Raw genomic sequence first — 23917 nt, forward strand, 5'->3', positions numbered from 1 at the left:
TAGAAATAAAAAAAAATAAAAAAACTTAACGATTAAGTTAGGGTAAGAGTAACAAATGGATTCATGTCTTATAAATGTTGAAACTTAACCTTCACTTTAACTATATGATCACGATTCATTGTTAAAACATACTTGTGGTTTCTTGAAAGGATGGGCATTTTATATATAAGTATCTAATAAAGGGACTCATACTTTGTATGTGTGATGGAATTGAATTAACACACAACACTCCCTCCAAGTTACCTTGCAAGTTCCCAAATCCAAGATGGCGAGGTCACGTCTATGAGCGTGACATCACTTCTGGTTTTAGTTATTAAATCATTAGAGCAACAATGACAATCAGACATGTTTGATTCCCATGAAGAACACAAGTCAAGCAGATGAAACGCGTCGGGATATATATTTTTTTAAAATGAGCACACATTTGTTTGTTTTTAAGTAACTGCATTTTATTAGCAGGGTTGTGTATTTTAATAAATGACTATGTGAATCAGAGGTGTGCCATACCCCTCTTGTTGTTATAGAATACTAAAATACTTTAACACAGAGCATTTACTTTCTGAACTTATGTCCCTTTAAGTTGCTCAGAATATAAAGACAACAAAGCTAGTTACAAACTACACATACACAAGATAAAAAGGGTGGTGCAAAAATAGTTTATTACGATATAGTTTATGTAAAGTTAAGTAATTATATTTACAAAATAAAAACGATCAGCTACATCCACAGGAACCTAGCAAGTCGCACACATCCAGCAAGAAGTAGTTTCGTGACTAAAGTGAACATATAATTAGGGAAAACTTAAAAATATCACCACAAATAAAAGAAATTTAGACCATTCATACTAAATATTGTATTGGAGAAAAAACTGAAATATAAACCCATTTGTTGCATGGCTGAAAGAGCTATAATCCTTGCAGCACTAGAGTAAAATTCTACATATGTACATTGTTCTGCACGTAAGCTGTACACTGCTCTACAAAGTATTACAGATTCCTCTAGTACTGAAGGGGTTAAAAAGCCAACAATGGCAGCAAGTAGCAAGAGAAAACAATTACTAGGGAAAGTAATATGCATTAGACAAACGTTTAACCCCTCTGCTGCCTTCAATTCTGGGGTTGGATATTTCCATTAAAAAAAATATTTATTGATCGGGCTTTATACTGTCCAGTGAGCGGCAGAGCATTTGTTTTTCGTGTAAGTGCTACAAAGTGAATCGCTCTACAGATTTTCTGCTACCTTAACCCTTTCTGGGGAGAGGGACAAATGTATATAACAAAAACAACCATGTTTAAATGGGGAATTATGTCACCATTCTGAGTTGTCATTTGTATAAAATGCCCAGCTATGTCAGAGATTAAAAAAACAATTCCAACCCTATCTCAGTGTTTTTACATCAGAGAGAGGAGAGAATGGTAAAAAAAATGAATCAGATGTAGATTGAGCAATGATAACTTTTTCCCCAATATATGGGGAGTCTGCAGGTGCATCTGAACATTTTTGACACTAATGCCAACACAGAATTGTACATTTCTCTGCAAGTAACTACATACATAAAATCTAGCTTTTTAGGTGACGCTACATGGACAACGAAGTTACAGATAAATGGTTTTAAACTGCAGGAGTTTTAAAAATAAAAGATACAAACAAACTCATGACCATTATCTCAAATATTAAACAAAATGAAATCCAACTTATTTTTTTCTGCTTTAACTTTCTTTTGTGGCAGCAAAATTGATAAGGATTTTAAAACTTAAGGCTCTTAAAAACTCAACCTACAGGTTTGTAACTTACAAGTCTAAAATCAGGAGGTGTGTGTTTGTGGAACCCACTATAAGGGAAGGTTTAAAGAACTGCCGAAATGTTGCAGCTAATCCCTAGAACTGTTTTATGGCATGGGTCATTTCAGGACAAGACTGCTGGGTACACCTTAATTGGGAAATATTGGAACAAGACTAAAAGAATTTTCTTTAGTGCTGCAGAATACGCTCAGTCTGTACAATTCTTTTAAATATATATATTACACGGGGGGGGGGGGGCATAAAAATGCAGGTTTCACATTCAGTGAGGTTCTAAAATTAATCAGGACACTTACAAGGGGGCACTGTACTCCAAATATTAAACTCAATCCACAAGCTCTAAAGAAGGAAATTAAACATCTGGTTTAGAGAACAAGATTAAAAACACAAGTCAAAAACAAAACCCATTATATCTGGAGTTACAAATATTTACAGAGTATGTTCTGTATACTATACAGGTTTAAATTATCTGGAGCTTACAACAGACAAATTTTTTCTATAAGGAGCCTTAGTATGCACAAAGGCATTAGGTTCTGCGATGCTGAGGAACCACTGTGCAAAGTTTAAAATGATGGGACTCACTCCTGGGGGGGAAGGTTTGAACCACAAAAGGTTAACCCCCCGACTGCCAGAGAATGCAATGCAGTGTTTCAGCCCTCACTGGCAGTTAAAGGGTTAAGTCTATATTACGAACATATACACACATGCACGTGACAGAATTTAAATCCATTCACACTTTCTCCACCAAAAAAACAAATGTGCACAAATGTATATGCCTAATTCATAACACTGTAAATAATGTTTCAATTTTTCTCAATAATTTTTCAATACTTCTTGCTCACATATTCACTGTGAAATTGATGCAGAAGTTTTTGCTTAATAATAAAAAAAGGAATAAACCACAGATGTAATAACTAATGTTATTTGAATGTTGTTAAAATTGGTGACCCTCATATCTTTCCTTAGATACTTTCATGCCACCCCACAGGCAAAAGTTACTCCTATTGACAATTTTTCTTTGTTCTCTTGCTATCTTTATTTGAAAAGGCATAGGAGCTAGACTATTTTTGGTTCAGCACAGGGGTAGCGCTTGCTGATTGGTGGCTACGTCTAGGTGAAGAACCAAAAATTGACTGGCTCCTATGCTTACAGTGCTTTTTCAAGTTTGCATGAAGGGAACTGCAGTTTAGAAAGCAGATCATATTTTATGTACATTTACACCACGTGAGGTGTGGGTACAGCTCAGGGAACTTCCTGCTTGTACCGAGATCTTATACAGTGTTGGTTGGTTGATGGACACTCAACAAGAATGGTTTTGACACCGACATACTATAGGGGCTTCCCAGGACACACTTGTGGGAAAGCGAGAGGGTCTTGAAATGTGGTGAGATCCAAAAATTACTTAAGTTTGGGTTGCTGTTTTTTTGTGTGTTCATTGCCCACATTTGTGTCTATACACTGAAGTCTCAGCAGCGGTAACAGTTTCTCAACTTTGCCATAGTGAGGGTGGATACGAGTGATGAACTCACAATGTCAATTTCATTGAGGCACAATTTTTTATATTTTGTACCAGGTAAGTGAGGGTATTTATTAGAGGGGATACAAATGTAACTTACCAGACTTCCTAGATTATATTTTTTAAATATGCTCCTCATTAGAGGAACATTAAATACTAGGGTGCCGCGACAAAAGCAAGTGTTAATCTTACTTTGCAGTAAGTCTTTAGTTGGCAGTGCATTTTATTGGGGCTTACTCAGACAACTACTAGGGGGCACGAAACGCGTCAGCCTGTTGCACTTTCTGACTTTACTTTTGGACATTTGAATAAAGTTTAAAGATTTTATTCTACACATCTAGTAGTGCCTGCTTCTTTCGTGTGGGTAGAGTCAGGGTGCAGCTACAAAAGCAAGGGTTAATCTTACTTTGCAGTGTGTTTAGTTGGCCCACTTTGAACATAGATAACCAATAAATTAAAGGCTTTGGAGGCATTTAATGCAGTTTCGGTGTCTATTTTTTATATACTGGTCACCTTTAAAAGGAAAATGATATAATTAGGGTTATTTAAGTATAAGGCTCTGATAATGGAAATCTAATGTAATTATGATAAGGTTATTTTGTATTCTCCATAATACAACAGTTAACATAGCATCATCTAGTGGTAGCATTTCCAATTCAACGGGTCCATCACAAGAACTAATGTGACATTGGGGATCATATAGTTTAACTCTAATCAAATGCAACTTCCATACAAATATACATCTTCAAATAAACCTTATCCATAAAATCTTCAGTTCTTTGCTCAGCATTACTACAGACTTCCGCTAACCAAACCGCACGTAACAAAACACAAGAGTCGTCTACACATAACCTACAACACTGCACAGCTGTACGGCTCTCAGGAGGATGGGTTAAGAGTCAAACATTTAGCAAGATGTTAAACCCTTAAAAGCGGGAAAAGATAATATGGAAGAAAAGTAGTTTTTCCATTATATTTTAGATAATCCTGCTTTTATACTTCCCAACCCCCGAAAGAAAAAACCTTAGCCTACAGCACTCATGCAGTGTCATACGCTCCTCCAGGAAGTACAATATTGTACCGACACGTTCGGAGAACACCTACCAATGTTTAACATAAAAGATAACTTTCATTACTTCAAAGGTCACTGTGAACCCTTTAAAAGGGAACAGTGACACTGTCACATAACATTTACATATATAGCAGTGGATCACTTGCAAAGACCTACATAAAGTTGCATTTGGACAACAACAACAAAATCATAAGTTGAGGTACAACTTTAAGAATTTTCTGCCTTTCTCCCTCACACTGTACATAATGGTATTAAATGTTGGAGTATCCTGGGAAATGGATATGAAAAACTTGTCAAGACAGATAACCAAACTATTTAATTGGCAAACACTACAAAAACCATCCATGACCACACTGTTATTTTATGGAGAATGCAGCCCAACCTAAGCACTATGTAAGATGCTTAGCGTGGTAGTTGATCTTCAAACTACACACAGCAAGTTGTCTTAACAGATTTGATTAATCTGCTACTTTCTTTAGCAGGATCGAGGTAGCCAATGATAAATGTGATTTTTTTTTTTTTTTTTTTTTAATATATGAGGAATTCAAAGTGGTTTAAACAAAGTGTAACCTGTAAAATTAATTTCTGCAATTTCTCATCAGATTTGTAGTATTGCAAAGCAACAAAAGTAAAACCAAAATCTGAGCTGTTGCTGTAATGAAGATTTTGCAACAGGGGGAGGGCCGATATAATCACGTCTAAATTCCTTTATTATAAAAACATTCAGAAGAATTTCACAGTGAAACTTTTGAGCAAGATAAGTAATTGTCTCTTACAGCTTGTTTGTATACACGCATGCGCATCAGTCCGTACAGTTTCACACAATCATATCACAAAACATAAGCACACACATACTGATGCACATTTTAGGGAGTTTGCGGAATTTGGATTTTTCTGTCACATTTTCCAGTCTGTGATTCAATTCTCCACCAAAAGTCCCTTCTTATCTATTGCAATGTTACACTGTGGAACACAGCACCAAAGGCCCCGTTATTAAAGAGATTCACACCTGATAGCTTATTGATCTGTGGCTGTGCCTTAATACTGACAATTCGGAGTTAAAGCTCTGTCGAGAGAAGGAGGCAGTTAAGTGCCGTGACCTCAGCTAGGGTTAACCTTCTAGGGAGGGTCAATAGTGAGATGGAGAGGTATTCACAGGATTAAACCAATCCAACACCAGAAGAAACTACAAATAGCCAAGCCAGATCACATGCAGGGAGTTGTACTGCAGAGTCCCCTGAATGCAGAAAGGGTTTAACGCTGTGCATCTCCACCCACATTATGGGGACGCACAGCAGAGATAGACGTTAGTGCTTCTTAAAGTCCTGTGATTCAAAAATTTTGAGGCGCTCCTGGACTGTCAGCCCCTCTTTCAGACTCTGTGAAAAGAAAACAAAAGAAAATTAGACCCCAAAAAATAGATAGCGCCACCCAAATGCCATAAATTAGTCCACAAAACGTGAAAAAGAAATGAGTGCAACATGCAAAAGACATAACTTTTTCGTGGGTGAAACACACATTATGGGTGCACATCAGGGGATGGTATTAATGATTAAAATAAATTAAATGCCAAGAGGGTAATTTAAGATCTGCTCTGTGGATACACAGAGGAACAAGGTGATTCTGCAGAAACATTAGGAGCAGGAAATGAGGGTGATACTTTGAAGATAACACTACACGGATTATGTTTATTCAGTCTGGTTTTACGCGTTTCACCTTTATCTTCTTTGGGACTGGAAACTAGAGACCCACATTTCTTTCTATATCACAATATTCTCTTTTAAGGCTCCAATTACAATCCATCAGTATTTTTACGTAAAGCACCATGCATGGCTTTTTTTGCACCTTAGCCTTTCCAATCAATTAGAAAACCCTACTACAGTCCACTTATCACTCATTGTTCAAACGTATTCATGGAATGATACCACTCCAACACCTTTCATCAGGGCAATTCAACATAGGAATTCTAAATCATCAGGAAACAATTTTCCAGCATTTCGTTGGCACACATTGGACTTTTTAAATTCTATAGCCTGGACAAAATACGCAATTTAAAGGGATATGAAACCCAAATGTTTTCTTTCATGATTCAGATAGAGCATGCAATTTTAAACAAATTTCTAATTTGCAAGAGCACTAGATGGCAGCATTATTCCTAGATATCAGTTCAACAAAGAATATCACATGAACAAAACAAATTTGATAAGTAAATTGGAAACTTTTTTTTAAATTGTAGGTTTTGTCTGAATCACAACAACACTTTTGGGTTTCATCCCTCTTTAAATTTAGGGGTGACGTAGTTCAATGAAAATGTTTGCACATGCTTCATTTGCATCTTAAGAAACATAATTGTTACTTGTTTGAATAAAGTATAAAATATTCCTATAATATAAAGTATAAAAATTTTGTTCATTTTATATGAACATAAAAATCAGAATTAAACTTTCATGATTGAGATAGCGCAGGCAATTTTATGACATTTAAATTCACTGTTCTAAAAATGTACTTGGTCTCTTGGTATCCTTTGTTGAAAATCATATGTACATATAATAAGTAGCAGATATGCACGGCTGGAACTAGCTGGTGTGGGTAGCTACACAGTCTCTTGTCATTGGCTCACCAGATGAGCTTAGCCAGTATTACATTGCTGCTTTAGGGCTGACTTTATGCGCTTATTCTCTTTGCAGGGTTTAAATACAAGGTTATATGTAAACTGCAGTGCAATAATAAAATGCTGTAACTTATTAATGCATTTTCTTTTTGCTTTTTTATGTCCCTTCAAATCTGATTATTAGAATGGGAATGTATAAGTGCTATGAAGTTACTGGATGTCTAATAATATTAATTAAAACATTGCTAAAAAATCTATGATATTATTAATTATAAATTGATGGTAGTGATGTTTTCCTTGTATCAAGGTCTGTATAAATCCTTGTGAATAACCCTGTGAAAAGCCTGCAATACCCCTCTTTCTTATAGTGTTAAGTACATGTAACTAGGTTTTACTATTATACCATTTCTGTCACTCTTCTAATAGATTGGAACGGCTTTGAAAAATAAGCAACATACCCAGCCCTCCCAACTGCCATATGATATTTCCACACAAGAATTCTGATGGATTGGATTGAGGTCCCAGAATCCTCTGCTGCCCCCATTTACATACTGTGTTAGTTATAAGTGAGACACATAGTTTGGTGTTCAGTTCTCATGCACATGCCATGTTCAGGCAACATTAAGTGAAAGACCTTTGCCCAGATTCACCCACAGGTGAAAATACAAACTGCCTATTTCTCAGCACATCAAACCACACATTGATTTTTATTTTTTTGTACTGCTCCAAGTTTCTGTACAGTCTTGCTGGTCGCGGGCACATTATGCCAAGTAGAAGTAGTGGGTAAAATTTAACGTAACAGCAAATTGTGGCAGTGGGACAAGGGATGGGAAGATAAATTTGCATGCAGTTTGCTGGCCGCCTTTTTTACCTACACGTCAAGGAACTTGGTACCTGGAACTTTTCAGTTATCCCATGAGACCTGCTCAATTACGGACTGTGAGGGACAAAGGGACACACAGAGACAGCACATGAATCCTAAGTGCAAAGGGCCCCAAATCATACAACAAACAATATGGTTCACAAGCAGGGGCTCTGCAATTAAATAGTATGCTGCCAATATGACCATGAACAAGTCTATAAAGCAGCAGAGATCATCACAGGCATTTAACTGTGTATAGGACACTGGCCAGAGAATGGCTTTTATGATCTATGCTACTGACAGTTAAAAAAAAACACACAAAAAAACAACCCAAAAGGTTCAGGCAGACAAATGGTGGGAAAAACACAAACTGACGCACAATAAAATCAAAATATGAAATATCTTATCTTGTTTTTTTAATCACTGATATAAATTTTGATTTTATTTCAAAGTCTATCGACAGAACAAAATAATTAACTTTAACTCTAGTTAAGTCAGCTGGATGCAAATATGATAGACCCGGAAAGGAACAGAGAGACTCACCTTGGATCTGATGTTCCGCAGTTGTCTGTGAATGCTGGACCTGTCGTTTTTCAGGAAATCTGGGTTGCTTTTTGATTTCATAATATCTGTGGAGAAATATGGAAAACGAGATTACAATTTAGGACAAATATGAGAGACCTTTATTCAGATCTAACTACATAGGTAAGAAACAAGTTTTAATTAAGTACAAACAATGGGAAAAAATTAACAGCTAATATATTTAGTTGAGTTGTCAGTAAAATCAACAGGGTGATGTGCCCATTAAAGTAATGCTAAAGTAATGATCTCTGATCATTCATATAGGTAGCCTATCCTTTAATCAATGAAATCGTTAAGTTTTGATTATAAAAAAAAAAAAAAAAAAATCTAATTTTTTTTTTAATTTATATTTACCGCGCGCGCGCGCCTCCCTCCACCGTCAATAGACTTCCTGGTCAGTGCTCTATCACATATAGAAAGCAGCCCACCCGCTTTCTACGTAAGCAACCAGGCTCGCTCCCTATGCACTAAGATGTGCACATTTAATTGCCAAATGTATTGTTGAGCATGTGCTGTAGATAGAGGGGGCGGTTTGGCTAACCGCATGGTCGGCTAACAGACAGGATTTTAACTGGATGTCGGAGTATACATTATTAAAAAAAAAAAAGAAATTTGACACAGACCCGGGTGGAATGATGGACTTTAAAAGGACACTGTACCCAATTTTTTCTTTTGTGATTCTGATAGAGCATGCAATTTTTTTTTTTTTTATATTTTATTTATGGACCAAAACAAAATACAATAATCAAATATCATACATTTGTTATCTTTGCACAGAAAACAGAGATAAGGACAAAACTACAAGGCCTGTAAAACCCAATATGTCACGATGGCCTTGCTAAATTTAAACAATATTATATTAGTTTTACTTATCATACATATTTGACGCTATATTAATTACACTTCATAGTATTGTTACATCTTATACCTTTATCCTTAAAGGTATCTTGAACCCAAACATAGTTAATACAAACCAGAAATAATGCATTTGTTGTTCATACAAAGACAATAAAATTAGAAATAGAAATACAAAACTATGAAGACTTAACATAACACAATGACCTTGCTTAGTTTAAATAGTTCTGTGTCAATTTTAGTTAACATAGGCAATCAAAATTACATTAATGACCGTTGATAATGTTGCTACATCTTATATAGTTTTCTGTGGAGATGTCTTGGAGTTTTATTTACTTTTTCAATCCCACTCGATTTCTCCCCCCCACGTGTGCAGAAAAAAACAAGAAAACGAGACAACAACAAAATAAAAAAAAAAATAAAGAAAAAAAGGGGAACCACTTCCTTTTATCACTCTTACACTGGACCCTTCCTACTATCTACCAGTTCCCTAGTAAAACTATTTCTGTGTTTTGAAAGGGAAAAATTATATGATTTATTTCTGTAGGAGAAAAAGTTTTTAAAAAGATTGCCCAATTATCGAAAAATCTTTTAACATCCTGTTCATTGTCTATATTTGTGTCTCTTTGTTCTAGTATGCACTGTTTTTTCAAACAGTTTTTCACTTCGGAGAGAGATGGAATTGACCGAGTCTTCCATTTTTTAAAAATTAAATATCTAGTAGCTAGAATAGTGGAAATTACAACCTTTTCACTGTTTTGTTTACCAGATTCTTCCCTTAAGCAGAGTGCTATCTGAAATAGTGTTAGAGAAAGAGGGGTTATTTTTAATACATTTTTTAGCCAATATTCTACTTTGAGCCATAGAATCTTGACTTTCGGACAATACCATGTCATATGTAGAAAATTGGCTGCAAGGTATGAGCATTTGGGCCATTTATAAAACCCTAAGTTGGCACACCTGTAACCTTTCTCAGGGGTAAAATATGCCCTGTGGAGAAATTTAACATGGGCTTCTCTCCATGTGGCCGAAAGTGCGTTCTGAGTAACCTTGTTAATTGAAAGTTGAAGAGTTTTTATTTCTATATTGCTCTGAGCAGTTAATGTATTCCAATTTGCAGTCAACTGTTATAACAGAGGCACCTTTATTTAAACCTAGAAAGTGATAGCATGGTGTAATGGACATACGGCCGTTCCTAGATAATATCAGCCAATCTTCAAATTTACCTATGTTCCAATTCCAGCCTTTTTCTTTAACTAATTCCAGCGCGAAGTGCCTAAGTTGTAGATATGCGAAGAAGTCTTTGTTTGGCAGGCCAAATTCTATATTTAGTTCTTGAAATGATTTGATACAATGTCTTTCTTTATCTATTATTTGGTGAACCTTATTTAGACCAATATGATGCCATCTCTTAAAGACAGCAGAGTGAATACCTGCCTGGAATTTAGGATTTCCTAATATCGGGAGATATGGAGAGGCTTTACTATTTATTGAAAAAAGCTTTGCTATTTTTTGCCAAGAGCATGCAATTTTAAGCAACTTTCTAATTTACTCCTATTATCAATTTTTCTTCGTTCTCTTGCTATCTTTATATGAAAAAGAAGGCATGTAAGCTTTTTTCTAGGTTCAGGACTCTGGACAGCAGTTTTTGATTGGTGGATGCATTTATCCACCAATCAGCAAGGACAACCTAGGTTGTTCACCAAAAATGGGCCGCCATCTAAACTTACATTCTTGCATTTCAAATAAAGATACCAAGAGAATAAAGAACATTTGAAAATAGGAGTAAATTAGAAAGTTGCTTAAAATTGCATGCTCTGTCTGAAGCACAAAAGAAAATATTTGGGTACAGTGTCCCTTTAAGATTTAAAGAATTATTAACTCGATTAATATTAAAAATTATGAATTAAACTCATGTTCATTTATAAAGATGTTACCTAGAGGCATCCCTAAGAGGAGAATGGACAGCACTATATGATAAAGACGCGGCAACAGTGGATGACAGACAGGGGGAGATCCTAATTTCACAAATATTATAGACCGGAAAACTAAGACCTAAGCCGGGGGACGGGTGGGGAGAGGGAGACCCTCAGAAAGTATATATATATATATATTTTTATATAGTTTTTTTTTTCCCCATCTCTGGGGAGCCCTGCCAAACCCCAAGGTACACTTAGAATCACCCATGGGTGAGGTTATATGTTAAGGTAATGTGCTAAGTTATAAACGTATAAAAAAAAATAAATAAAAAAAAAAAAATGAGAGAGTTGAGAGAGAAGGGAACGACAAAACTCTGATAACTATCAACATCTAAACTCCATGCAGAAATAAGCTACAAGAAACTTAAATATAATACTGTCAAATTAAGGATACCAACGATTGTGTGATGCATCTGATATGTTATTTGTATATCTATTGCCAAACTGTAACTGTTTCTGACCTCCTTTTCTCTCTTCAATAAAAAGAATTTCAAAAAAAAATAAAGATGTTACCATCACTTTAAATTGGTCCTGCAGACAACACTGATTATGAATCAAGATATTTTTGTTAAAATCAAGTTGTACAGATTGAGTCTGTTTAATGGTAGTTTATGAGTAAGGTGTAAGCCAAACCCTGTCAGACAGCGTTTAAAGGTTGTTTGTATTTAAAGGTTTTATTGCCTCAAATAAAGAAAAATAAATTGTACCAGTGCATTGTTTCATCTGTTTTATATTAGTCACAAATAATAAACATCTAAGTAGCTAACCTATAACACTTGTGCATGCTCATGACACTGATGTTGCACAAAATGATTGTCGAAATCAATACAGTTATCAAACTTCACTTAAAGGGACAGTCAACACAAAAATTGTTATTGTTTAAAAAGATAGATAATGCCTTTACTACCCATTCCCCAGGCTTTGCACAACCAACACTGTTATATTAATATACTTTATAACCTTTAAACCTCTAAATCTCTGTCTGTTTCTAAGTCCCTAAAGCCTCATGATCACATGCTTTTGTATTTGCTTTTCACATTAGGGGAAGCGAGTTCATGTGAGCCATATAGATAACATTGTGCTGGCGCCTGTGGATTCCAACAACACAGCACTAATTGGCTTAAATGCAAGTCAATAGATAAAGTCATGTGATCAGGGGGCCGTCTGAAGATGCTTAGATACAAGGTAATCACAGAGGTAAAAAGTATTAATATAACAGTGTTTTCTGTGCAAAATTGGGGAATGGGTAATAAAGGCATTATCTATCTTTTAAAACAATAAAAAAAACATTGAGTTGACTGTCCCTTTAAGGCATTGGAGACTTTGTACACTGCTGTTGTATAAATGGTCTACTGACGCCCCTGTAGAGCTATAAAGGGGAGTGAGATACCAGATATTTCGGCAAAAACATTCTTATTCAACAATCAAACATTCTGAAAAGAGAAATTAAAGTTATTCACTCACCATATCCAGGTACAGACGCATTCTCTGGAGTCTTGTCCCCCAACATCTCAGTGGCAACCTTCAGCTGTTCCTTTAGTCGACTGATGTCACATTCAGCTTTCGCCTTAACATTACTCAGCTCAGTGTAGATGTCTTTGTATTTGTCACTAGCATATTTCTTGTCCTTTAGGAAAATTAAATAACAGGAATAAATATTAGATTTTATAATCAATCTATATTTTACTATAAAACAAAATTTACACATAAAGATAAATACGTTTCTTTGTATTCAAAGTGATAAATGACAAATATAATTTATAACTAGGGGGGGTTTCTGCTTCTCATCATTTAGGCTTAGATAGAAAAAATAAAATATTCCACCATGTCACCTGTACAGTTCTTTTGCCGTCAGTTAATATATAAACATCCAAGATAGACCCAACATGGGAAGATAAAGAGGTTTGTCCACAGCTAAATCAGAGGGACTAGACAAGGTACCCAATTTGCCAAAAGGTTATGTCTGGGTAGCTCGTCATAGGTTATAAACTATAAAGAATGTAATTTATCTTAATAAAATATAATTCTTATTTTTTCCAGGTTGAGCGCTTCTCTCTTTTTATTTAGGCAAATTATGACATTTAGGGAAGTCTCCCTAAGTGTGATGCGGGAATCCATACGTGGACCCATTTCTCAGTGTGCTTAGAGGGATATGGCTGCACCTCACTGATGAGGCCCACACTAGGCCAAAACGTACGTCTGGGGTTTTGAGGTTTCTCTTGTTCAGAGAAAGATTGCCTGGTGTTTCGGGGCTGGACTGTACTGTGAAGTCAGGATCAGACTGATATGCTTCAGGAAAGTTCTTCTCTGGGAAAGGCACATGTTGAGCAAAAAGAGGCTGCTTCTTGAGTGGTAACTAGCCATAGAACATGCTACTATGCTATTGTTCAGTTCCAGGTTGAGCGCTTCTCTCTTTTTATTAATACATAAACATCCAAGATAGACCCAACATGGGAAGAGAGAGGTTTGTCCGCAGCTACATCTGAGGGACTAGACAACAAACCCAATTTGCCAAAAGATGTCTGGGTAGCTCTTCATAGGTTATAAAACTATAAAGAATGTAATTTATCTTAATTCTTATTTTTCTCTCAGTCTTGTAACAACATGATTTATAACTAGTGGGTGATGGTAGAAAAACCTACTTAATTGTGACACTGTGACAAAGGAAGTGCTGCCTACAAGACTTTCCACCAAGTGTTGATTATGAAGAAGCAAAACCTTATTTACTGCAATATTATGCAATACATTCTCATTGGTCTTCCATACACAGCCTAACACATGTTTTATACCTGCAGCAAAAACAAATTATGCTTACCTGATAATTTTCTTTTCTTCAGATGGAGAGAGTCCACAGCTGCATTCATTACTTTTGGGAATTCAGAAGCTGGCCACCAGGAGGAGACAAAGACACCCCAGCCAAAGGCTTAAAAACTCCTCCCACTTCCCTCATACCCCAGTCATTCTGCCGAGGAACAAGAAACAGTAGAAGAAATATCAGGGTGAAAAGGTGCCGGAAGAACAAAAAAGACGCCCCACAGAAAATGACGGGTGGGGAGCTGTGGACTCTTTCCATCTGAAGAAAAAAAAATGATCAGGTAAGCATAATTTATGTTTTTCTTCATAAATGGAAAGAGTCCACAGCTGCATTTATTACTTTTGGGAAAACAATACCCAAGCTAGAGGACACTGAATGCTAAAACGGGAGGGTAAAAAAGGCGGCCCATTCTGAGGGCACCAGGCCTGAAACCCCTGCCCAGCAAAAAACCCTGCTTCGTCTGAAGCCGAGAAACTTTTGAAAAAAGGACACTGACCTACAAAAGTTCACAAGCCTTGCTAGAGACCGCAGAAAATACGCCCCACAGAAAATGACGGGTGGGGAGCTGTGGACTCTTTCCATCTGAAGAAAAGAAAATGATCAGGTAAGCATAATTTATGTTTTTCTTCATAAATGGAAAGAGTCCACAGCTGCATTTATTACTTTTGGGAAAACAATACCCAAGCTAGAGGACACTGAATGCTAAAACGGGAGGGTAAAAAAGGCGGCCCATTCTGAGGGCACCAGGCCTGAAACCCCTGCCCAGCAAAAAACCCCGCTTCGTCTGAAGCCGAGAAACTTTTGAAAAAAGGACACTGACCTACAAAAGTTCACAAGCCTTGCTAGAGACCGCAGAAAATAGGCTTGACTGAGCCAACACACCTCCTGGAGACACCATCGCCCAGCAGTCGGTCCCCCACAACACACCCCTTACGAGAGAAAGGGATCAACTACTGTAAACTCCTAAAAGGAAGAGAACAGAGAAACCAGACAGGGATACCCTAAAACCCTTAATAGGGTACAAGTAGTTCCAAATAAAAATTAGGAAAAAAAAATCCAGAACCAAGTCAAGCTCACAGAGACCAAAACCAGTCCTAAGAAACAAGGGGAGGCAACGCCCAGACCCCAAAGAGTACAGAAACCACAAGGATTAGGACCGTGATCTAAAAACAGAGAAGAAAACTTCTCCTATTACAGTGCAAATGCACCCTAATTAAGAACTGAAGACGAAGTCCTCAAGTCGCAAGGAACTCAGAATATCAAGATATTCAGAAACCAACATACGTGCCGCAAAACCAGATAGAAACACCTGCATCAAACACATGCAATAGTCATACCAGGATGACTCTGTAAACAGAAAGACTTGCAGAGCAAGTAAAGAGCAGCTGAAGTAGATTTGATAAAAATACACTTCTCAGTAATGGGAATCAAACCTGAGTTGTCAAAAGACCTAAGCTGTTGCTCTAACCATTATACCAGATCAGAGCACCAACCCCACCTTCAAACTGCGAAACATCCACTGAGCAGTGGACACATCACAGGCTATCCAAAAGCCACCAAAGCTTAACTTGTAACATAGAGAAGCACCGAAACTTCAAAGAGGCTCACCGTACCTCAAGACCCAAGGACTAACCCTAGATCCTAGATTCTTCTCCCAACATCAGACGAGCCCAGCGACAGGCAGAACAAAAAGGACCCCAATCTCCAGCCCAGAAAAAGGACGGAATGGGATGGACCTAGCCATCCCACTAGAGTTCAGGTTCCTATCCAATAGGTTTCTCAATTAGGAACTCACCAAGAGAATGAACGGAAAAATGCAGTAGATCACCATAAGATCTAGCACGATACTAATGACAGTCTCAACACAGAGACTTGAATCTCCACAGATGGAACAGAATAACCCACTATAGGGTAAAATACCCATTCCAATCACCTGCCCACAAGACAGGACAGCCACTCTCGAGAGAGAGGAAAGTCTACCTCCTAGAGGAGAACAAAACTGTCCCCCCCCACCCCACAAGAGGGAGAACACAGAGACCAACAGCGCACAAGCTCCAAACAGGAAGCCGTAGCCTGATGAAAACAAAAGCTGAATGAAAATTATCCAGAAAAACTCACAATGAAGGAGAGCACCCATCATTTAAAAGGACAGGACAGACAAAAAAGGAGCGCATCCAAAAACACACCGATTCTGGCCAAGCCGCAAGCATTTCAACTAACTAGACCATAAGTCATAGCCAATGTTCCCTGGTAAAACTGGAACGCACTGAACTAGCCACAGGATCATAAGTTTCCGGACATCCGGAAAGATCCAAGACAAAAACTATAAGCCCAAGCTTAGAAATGTGTAGAACCAACCACATCCCAGGGAACACCAATACCCCGTCTGAAACCAGACGTCACAGGGGAATGAACGGACTAGCCCGGAAAAACAGAAAACAAGAGTCACTTGAAAAGTCCCAACTCAAAAGAAGGGAACACCCCTTGCCGGAGTCCAGCACTCCAAAAGGAGCTAGAGCACAACAGAGGACCATGTCGTCCGAAGATGGAGCAGAACAAGGCTAGAGCAAACCACAAGGTCATGCCAGTGTGCCCCTAAACGTCTCCATAAACACCTCAGAGAACGTAACCAGAGGAACCCACCTAAGGAAAAAGAATGCAAAGCATCCCAACCTCGGTAGAAAAACCCCTAAGCAAAGCTTGGAAAAGGAGACAACACAGCCTATCGTCCCCAATAGGGAAAAAACTAACTCATAAAAACTGGAAAAGGTCACAGGCCCTCCCAGAAGGCGGCAACACTGTTAAGGATACCGGACAAAGTCCGGAAGTCTAGATCCTAAAGAAGAGAACTACAAAAAGGAACAAATCCAAAAGGATAAGTCCAAAAAGCCCCTAAAAGGCAAGACCGCCAGGAACCAGCAGCAAGGAGGCCCTTAATCCTCCAAACCTACACGCATACGGGAAAAGCACAGCATACCCCCGCCGGAGCAAGAGACGAATTGAGCACTCTAATACGGCATTCAGAACATAACAGATAGGCTTGTATCATCCGGGGCAATACGCATTCTGCGCAAGGAGTAGAATCCGAAACAGAGACGTCCATCTCCACAATATCAGACTCCTCCATAACTAGGATATTGAATATAAAAAAGAGTGGACTAAAAAAATCTGACACCCGCAATGGCTGGGGCACTTACCAACTCCTATGAACCAGACACCAGCAGACCAGAATTTCTCTTTCGCCATGCGGTCAGGAATGCGGAAATGGAGCCCAAAAACGTGACCACGGCCGGTTAACCGTATAGTAAAAAAAAAAAAGCATGCACGCCCGTAAGGTCACGTCACTTTCCAAAAGCCGTTATGTTCCACAAGCCATGAGCCGAAATAACACTACACATAAGCAGGTTGAATCATATAACAAACATGATTTAAAAAAAAAAAACCCTTTTCAATAACCCCCCTCAGGAGATATTAACCCTTGATTCCAAGATACAAATGGAGCCTCAATGAGGCCCTGTGTTATAAGTTAGTCCCGCGAGGTGGTAGCCCCTCAAGACAGCATCTGTAATACAGTACATGTCATAAAGAAAGTAAAATGAAACAATCTTACTGGAATCTACGCCGTGGAACAGGAACACGGCCTTTCATGTGTGACAGATACTAGCATCGCTTCTGCCATGGACTTGAGAGAAGAAGCAGGCAGCGAAACTCATCAACACCGATTGCTTGTGGAGCTGTTAATTTGAGTTGGGGTGGTTTCGCAGAAAGACTCTCCCTGCATCTCCGTACTCTAACTTTCATCCATGCTTTCACTGAAAGGCTAACAGGACTACTTAAAACTCCAGTCCCATGCCGAAGAGTACTACCCTACATAAGAGACTAATCTAAAACTTTTGACACTTCTCTGCCAACCTCCTGGGTCAAAATGCAAAGAATGACTGGGGGATGAGGGAAGTGGGAGGGGTATTTAAGCCTTTGGCTGGGGTGTCTTTGCTTCCTCCTGGTGGCCAGGTTCTGAAGTCCCAAAAGTAATGAATGCAGCTGTGGACTCTTTCCATTTATAAAGAAAAGAACCCATAAGAATAGGTGAAAAGAAATACCTATTGGCACAAACACAACATGAGATTTAAATGACACAAGTAGTGCAGGGTTTTTAATTCACAGTAGGGCAGCAAACTCCAACTGCAATGCTGTCTATTTTATATGTATAACTAATAAGTTACTTTTTATGTGTTCATATATATCTGTCATTTAAATCTCATGTTGTGTTTGTGCCAATGGGCATTTCTTTTCCCCTATTCTTATGGGTTATGCTGCTAAATGGCTATGCCTGAGCACAACTACCTGTATTGACCCAGATACATACCAAACGTATGCATGGTCTACAGTTAGAAAAATAACTATATTTCCTACCTTAAACTCTTGTTCCTGTAAATCAAAATCTTTTATACCTGGTCCAAGATAAAATCGTAACTCAAAACAGGTTGAGCCTTTACTTTGAAAATGTGAAAACTCCCTCCTTAATATGAAAGTCATAGGGATTAAGAAAATATTAAAATGGCCGACCAGCACAGCCTTGGAGCCATTTTGCCCTTTTTTCAAAAACTACATCGGAGAGCATCATCATAAAAAAGAAATACAAAGCGTGCCATTTTAAACAACTTTTCAATTTACTTCTATTATCCAATTTACTTTGTTCTCTCGATATCCTTTGTTAAAGAGTATACCTAGGAAGGCTCCGGAGCAGGAAAGCATTACTGGGAGCTAGCTGGTGATTGGTGGCTGCACATATATGTCTTATTGGCTCACCAGATGTGTACATTGCTGCTCCTTCAACAAAAGGATACCAAGACAATTAAGCACATTTGTCATCATTCAAGAAGAATTGGTTTCATGTCCCTTTAATGTTCTTAGTTTATTCAAAGTAATGATTAAATACTCTAGTGACCGGAACCATGAGTAAAAGTTCTATCATTCTTGGAACGATAAAACGACACTCTCAATAAATAGTAAAAAAATGCACCTTCAATTAAAAAAAAAAAAAAAAATGCCCTCAGAAATAAAGTTTGGAATTACTACAATATATTTCCTTAGTTTGAAATGAACTACAAGTGATCAAGATATTAATAATCTGACTACACAGATGATCTATACTGTGAGTCAGTTTTATTTATTGGTAAAACTACAACATTGTTTCTTCATTTGAGATCTACATCGGCGGTTGTTTTAGCGCCACCCTTTGGAATCCTCTGGGATTAAACCTAGGATATGTTTTTCTTTCATGGTTTATATTGACTTCTGAATAAGGACACGAGAGTGCCAATCTATTAGAACCTGCATGTAGGGTTCAAATGTCAAGACCATTAAAGCCACAGGAAAGAGCTCTTGATTCTCCATCCATAGAAACACTTCAGTCAGAACATGAATACAACCCCACAGTACTATACTGAAACCAGCAAGAGTACAGTATATATAGGTGATGGGTGGGAATCAAAATCTTCCGTAAAGTTGTTATTAACAATAGTGTATGAAATTGAAATGAAAAACTCTTCACTTTTATGATTTAAGCCTGTGTGCATCTGAAATAGTGCTGAATATTCTGTAAATTGATCATTTTGTGCGATTTGTCCAAACGGGCTTTGCACCCAGGCTGGTGTGGGGTTAGCTGCCTGCTGTTTTGCAAGTGGCTTGGGAAGTGTACCCACTCAGGTTTGAGGGTGCAGTCCATCTCTGGGTTTTGTATGTGTCTTGGGGAGGTTACAAATAGTTGTAACACCCTTGTGTTTGGTTAGAAGCAAGCAGGTGTTGGCTGTAAGTTAGGACCCAAGTAAGAAGAGACCATGAAGTGGTTCCTAGACTTATCATTTGGCCAAATGCTGTAACAAACTTCACTTTTATGGTTTTATCCAAGCTGTATACATCCAAGTGAGTGCAGACTACCCTGTGTGTTTTATAATTTTGAGTCACTTCTCCGACTGAAGTTTGCAGCCAGGCTGGTTTGCGGTTAACTGAGTCACTGATTCCAAATACAGCTGCCTACCGGTTTGAGAGTGTAGTCCACTTCCGGGTTTTGTATGCGTCTTGGGGAGGTTATAAATAGTTGTGACACCCTTGGGGGTTCTCAGTGTGTTTGGTTGGAAACCAGCATGTGTCGTCTGTAGGTTAAAGGGACACTAACCCCAAATTTGTATTTCATGGTTCAGATAGATCATGCAATTTTAAGCAACTTTCTAATTTACTCCTATTATCAAATTTTCTTTGTTCTCTTGCTATCTTTATTTAAAAAGCAGTAATGTGTTGCATAGGAGCCGGCCCATTTGTGGTTGAGAACCTGGGTTATGCTTGCTTATTGGTGGGTAAATACAAGCCTCCAATAAGCAAGCGATATCCATGGTGCTGAACCTAAAAAAAGCATCCCTGCTTTTAAAATAAAGATCCAAGTAAAGGGGTTTGGAAAGAAATTTGCAGGCTGTACCAATGTTAGTTGTAAAATTAGACATTTATTGAAAATTTAGTTAAAAATTCCAGTTATGGAAGGCACACTTTTGTTATGCATACAACCTCAGCACACAGGTGCTGCATCCGACGAGTTTCCTGCTTTACAACAAGCACTTCATCAGGGATCTATCTATAAAATAAAGATAGCAAGAGAACGAAGAAAAATTGATAATAGGAGTAAATTAGAAAGTTGATTAAAATGCCATGCTCTATCTGAATCATGAAAGAAAAAAATTGGGTTCAGAGTCCCTTTAAGACCCAGGTAAGAGCAGCCTGTGAAGTGGTTTCCTGGGCTTATCACCATTTGGCCAAACACTTTAACAAACTCTTCATTTTTATGCGTTTAGCGTAGCTGTGTGCAAGCAAGAAATGACTATTCTGTGTGTTTGAAAACAGGCTAGTACACAGCACTACTCATTACCAAATCCCATTACATGCTACATGTGCTATTATAACCACCACAAGTTGTCAGTAGGTGGCAGTAAAGATACAGCACATAAACCGCAATCACATGAGGTTTCTAAGCACTGCTAACCAGTGTGAGATGTGGTACTAGCAGTTTATTCAGCACTTCCTAGATAAATGTCACAAGATGCTCCTTCCTGATTAAATGCCACTAAACTGATTAATCTGAGGAAGGAAAATATTGTTCTGAAAAACACACAGGACATATTTATTATTTTATTCATACAGCACTTGGCACAATCTTTTAGTGTCCCAGGTCCGGAGCAGAGCCAGTTATCTGTAGCTGCTCTAATGTTTTTTAGTAAATCGTTAACCCCTTAATGGCAGGGACGTACGCTGGTCGTTAAGGGATTGTTTATCATAGTGCGGCTCTTGCTGCAAGCGGCAAGACCGTGCTATTACACCCTCACACATTCTAGGAATAGTGTTGTGTCTCCGCTGACGGCGAGACAGCGATATGAAGTAAGCAACCCCCATAGAAAGACAAGTAACGTACAGGGGTTAATGTACAATTGCTCGCATATAACAATGGCCACGGCAAAGGACTTAAAACCATAGTTAAAATCCACTCCCTAGCTGCAATGCATTACTGGGACCTAGCTGAACATATTGTCTAAGCCAATAACAACAGGCATATGTGTGTATCGGACAATCACCAGCTAGTTCCCAGTAGTGTGCATTGCTACTCCGGAGCCTAATTAGGTTTGCTTTTCAATAAAGATACCAAAAGAACAAAAGTAAATTTGATAACAGAACTAAATTAAAATTTCTCTTAAAATTGCATTCTCTATCTAAAACCATGAAAATTCAAGTCCCTTTAAAATACATAACCATATAAGTTCATTGTGCTTTTGATGAATTTTTTTTTTTATAAATGGACGTTCCTCTATTAAATAAACATACTTTTTTCTTGTCATGAGTTAATAGATGGCCTTTACCAGCCAATAAAGATGAAATACTTGGGTATGCAAGCATTCATTACACTCAGTTTTTTTTAAAAAAAAAGCTTTTATGTGCACGTGCTCACACACACAGGAATTATTATTAGAAAAACTAAAAATAGTTGGTCTTTAATATGAATAACAGATTTATTTTTTAACATAAGTTACAATAAGGGATCTCACAACATTTAAGCCAAACACACTCGCTTGTCTTCAGATTTACCAATTTCATTAACGGGACAGTAAACACCTTGTAATTTCAGACATTACTGCTGTGATGCTATAGAATCATATCCGCCAAGTCAATGTTTTTACAACAAATTAACATCCTTTTTACTGCAATTACCAATCAATTGCCAAACTCCACCTATCATTTGCCTTATTTGGAAGAGCCAATCTGGCTTTTAGTCCCAAGACAACAAGGCTAGCGACTGTTATAAAGGTAGTATAAAATGCATTCATTTATCTGAAACAGCCAATTAGGGACAGCTATGTAGCAGGGTAAACCTTGAGAAGTCAGAAGGTGCATTTCAAATTTTGAGAATTATAAAATGGCTCAATTTCAGAGCTAAATTACATGAAAGGGGGCATTTTATTAACCTGCTTTCCATTACCTTTAGTGTTGTGTTGAGCTCATCTTTCAAAGAGCTGATCTCCTGCTTTTGGTACTGAATCTCCGATTCTTTCACCCTCAGAAGAACCTGTATTTGGAAGAAATTACATTCATTAACGCATCTAGAAAAGCCACCAAACAAAGCCATTCTTAAGATTCAGCAGATTTAGTTTTGCAAGAACTTAAAGGGCCATGATACCCAAATGTTGAAGCACATAAAAGTGATGCAGCTAGCTGTAAAAAGCCGACTAGAAAATATCACCTGAACATCGCTATGTAAAAAAAAAACATATCTTACCTCAAATTTCCTAAGTATTCACACTCCACTGTAAAGAGACTTTAAGCAGCCAATCAGAATGCTGGTCCCAGGACAAGCTAGGGAGTGTGAATCTGTCACGTGCAGGCACAGTTATGTTATTTTTCTATTCAGTTTAAGTTCTGTGACATCTCATGAGATCACAGCAAAGGCAAAGCATTACCTCAGCACTGCTAATTAGCTATTGTTCTTAACTTGCAGTTCAAGTTTAACTGATCACAGAACACTTACTCTGGTGAGATGAAGACATTTTGAGGTAAAATAGCTTCCTTTTTTACAGGTGATATTTTCTTGTCAGCTTTTTACAGTTATATTCGATCACTTTCAAGTGATTTAGCATATGAGTATTATGTCCCTTTAAATATCGGTTTTATTTTGTTGCAAAACAACTGCTAAAAATATTTAAATAAAAACAAAAATACATCAGAACAAAATGTTTATTTTATAACGGCAAATGCATTTTATGTCTCATCAATCTATTTATTTTACTATTTAATGAGACAGTTCTAGTAGAAACTAAAATGCATAGCAGTATTGAGATGCCACCTCCGCTCCGGGACACTGAGCTGACATATTGTCCTTCAGGGTCATGTGCAGAATAAAAATAATCACTAAAACGCTGATAACTTTTACTAGAGTAATGTACTGAGGTGCATTTCAATTTCCACTAGAATCTCCATTTAAAGGGACAGTCTACTTTATTTTTTACGGTTTAATAAGATAGATAACACCTTTACTACCCATTTTCCAGCTTTGTACAACCAACACATTGTTATATAAATATACTTTTTAACATCTAAGTTTAACTATTTCTAAACCCCTGCATGCCGACTCTTATCTCAGTGTTTTTTATTAGCTTTTTAAATCTTGCATACAGCCAGGCAGTTCCTACTTCATGTATGTCAAACAAATAACATTGTGCTCACTCCCGTTGAGAATGATAATGGTTATGCATGAACCAGCACTGATCGGCTAATATGCAAGATTATAAAA

The 23917-nt window shown here is 37.6% G+C and overlaps 1 protein-coding gene across 8 annotated transcripts in view; it reads right to left on the reverse strand.

The window, feature by feature from the left end:
- Window positions 1-637: 637 nt before the first annotated feature.
- Window positions 638-23917, reverse strand: part of MPRIP (myosin phosphatase Rho interacting protein) — a 384980-nt gene continuing 361700 nt past the window's right edge. For 4 of the 8 annotated variants that reach the window (XM_053694605.1, XM_053694610.1, XM_053694611.1 and 1 more), the window contains 4 exons: window positions 22610-22696; window positions 12741-12903; window positions 8404-8489; window positions 638-5766 (listed from right to left, as the gene is read on the reverse strand). In XM_053694605.1, the coding sequence (XP_053550580.1) occupies window positions 5695-5766; window positions 8404-8489; window positions 12741-12903; window positions 22610-22696 (408 nt within the window). In that variant the 3' untranslated portion in view covers window positions 638-5694. Of the gene's footprint in view, window positions 5767-7869; window positions 7936-8403; window positions 8490-12740; window positions 12904-22609; window positions 22697-23917 lie in introns of all 8 variants that reach the window. The other 4 variants (XM_053694607.1, XM_053694613.1, XM_053694609.1 and 1 more) reach the window with 3 other exon arrangements.

The sequence above is a fragment of the Bombina bombina genome, chromosome 11 (assembly GCF_027579735.1).
Source record: "Bombina bombina isolate aBomBom1 chromosome 11, aBomBom1.pri, whole genome shotgun sequence".
Lineage (NCBI taxonomy): Eukaryota > Metazoa > Chordata > Amphibia > Anura > Bombinatoridae > Bombina > Bombina bombina.